The sequence below is a fragment of the Echinops telfairi genome, unplaced genomic scaffold (assembly GCF_000313985.2).
Source record: "Echinops telfairi isolate 266 unplaced genomic scaffold, ASM31398v2 ScPeMD7_7468;HRSCAF=8506_0, whole genome shotgun sequence".
Lineage (NCBI taxonomy): Eukaryota > Metazoa > Chordata > Mammalia > Afrosoricida > Tenrecidae > Echinops > Echinops telfairi.
In genome coordinates this window covers 83,067,359-83,069,277 of record NW_022111369.1, presented here as the reverse complement: position 1 = coordinate 83,069,277, position 1,919 = coordinate 83,067,359, and the positions used below count along the sequence as shown (strand labels likewise).

Sequence of the window (1,919 nt, the reverse complement as noted above, 5' to 3'; positions counted from 1 at the left end):
ATCCTCCACTGCTTGCTCCTCACCTTGACTTGGAATATTTCACACAGCCTTTCTCATTCCAAATATAATAGCAACATGGTCACTAAAGCAAACAGAATATGAACACCAAGTGTGATGCATGACCCTCATTCCATCATGCTGTTTTATGTAGCTGAGGTCATAATTCAATGTTATTTTAACTATTCACTTCATGTAACAAGACTTAACAAACATTTTTTCCATTTCCATATCACTCTCTGGTGATTTGCTTGTGTGAGGACCTTCAGTGATCCAGAGAAAAATAAAATTTTTCTTTTGATTCAATTATAATAGCACTTCAGTATCATCTAATAAGCATTCTGTGTTACTTTGGATAAAATACCAACACTAGATTAAGAAGCAATGATTCTCTTAGGGGAGATGCTTGTATTAAAGAAAGCTGGGAGAGAGTGGTTGGAAATGGATTTGAAGCTACAAAACGGGGCTGTTAGTCTAATATCTTAAATAGGAGAAAGAAATGTGTTCTACTGCAATAGACATGAGTTTGCTATCCATCTGAGGAATCTAGACATCCCCCAAATGGATCTGCCTTAGTGTATCCCTCCTCATTAATTCGTGGGCAGATGGTGGTACACTTCAAACTACTGGAGTACCAGCCCTTGGTCATCCATGGAACCCATACCGGGGTGTCTTCAAAGGATATTTTCATGAACAGTGAGCTGGTCTTCTTAAATAGGAGATTGAAAGCTATGAAAATATTTTGTCTATTAAAAAAGTTCATTCAATAAAAAATTTGAACCTGAAAATGTGCATAACCACATTTTTACACTGTAGTAAAAGAGGTCCTTGGGAGAGGGTGTGTGTGCAAGCAATTGATGTAGACTGTTGAACATAGCCATTACTTATTCTAGCTCCAAGTTTCTACCATGATGATAGTATTGCCTCTTCTTACCACCATTCCAGTGCTGTTCTGTTGTTCACTAGTTGCCATCTCCACACAATCATCTATCACAAGATTCCTAACGGGATCAAATGTCTGAAGGATCTCTTGGCCATGCCTGCCATCATTTAATTTCAATGATAATTTCTTGTCCATACATTTTTTCAACTCAGGCAGATTAGCTTTGCTCATTGTGCCTTCTCTGAAGGGTCATCGCTGCCTAGAAACAGAATTAGCAGCTTCCCTCGTGCTCCCACTGTCATCCTAAAATCTATTTCACATATTTCTGTGTATAAAGCTGGTGCAAATAATCGTTGGTCCAAACACCCTCTGCCTTCAGAACATCACCAAGATGAGTCTTTGGCATTAGCCTAACCAATTATGTAAAAGCCAGAGTATGCAATTTGGCATATTGAAAGAAATTAACAAGGCTAGAAGAGGGATTGTTTTTAATGTAAGACTAAAGTGGAGTTTGAAGGCTTTATTCTATTAATCTCTACTTTTGTCTTTACATTTTGAAACTTGGCACATATTTTGCTCTCTTTGTTTCCCTCTGCAAATTTATTTCAGACATCCCCATTTTTTTCTACACATTTTCTCTACTTTGGGGTGGCATTTATCTCCAGCTGAGTTGCTGCTTGTGTTCAAGTACAATTTTAGTTCTTCGCTGCAAGTACTTCTCTGAGCCTGGAAAATCTGTACCATGTGTCCACAGTGGTAAGAGTCTATTGTTAAGCCATCCTATGCTGCAAAGCAAAACTACTGGGCTGAAAGGCATTGCACATTGCATTTTTAAAATAGAGATTATTTACTGCTTTTATTAGGGGTTTTATAGCTGAAATGACTTTCTGAACTTGGAGAAAGGGAACCTAAATTTAGCCGAGATCTCTGGCTATAAAAGTCATACCAATTTGTCTTTGGTCCAGACTTCCTTATTTTGGAAAAAAAAATCATTAAAATGGGTCTTATGCTTATAAATATTTTTAAACCATTTTTGCAT

General features: G+C 37.3%; 1 protein-coding gene across 1 annotated transcript; it reads right to left on the bottom strand.

Moving 5' to 3' along the window:
• Positions 1-886: 886 nt before the first annotated feature.
• LOC115873307 (small nuclear ribonucleoprotein G-like) lies at positions 887-1,111 on the bottom strand. Its single transcript, XM_045284074.1, has one exon. The coding sequence runs from the start codon at positions 1,109-1,111 to the stop codon at positions 887-889; it is 225 nt and encodes a 74-aa protein (XP_045140009.1).
• Between the last annotated feature and the right edge of the window lie 808 nt (positions 1,112-1,919).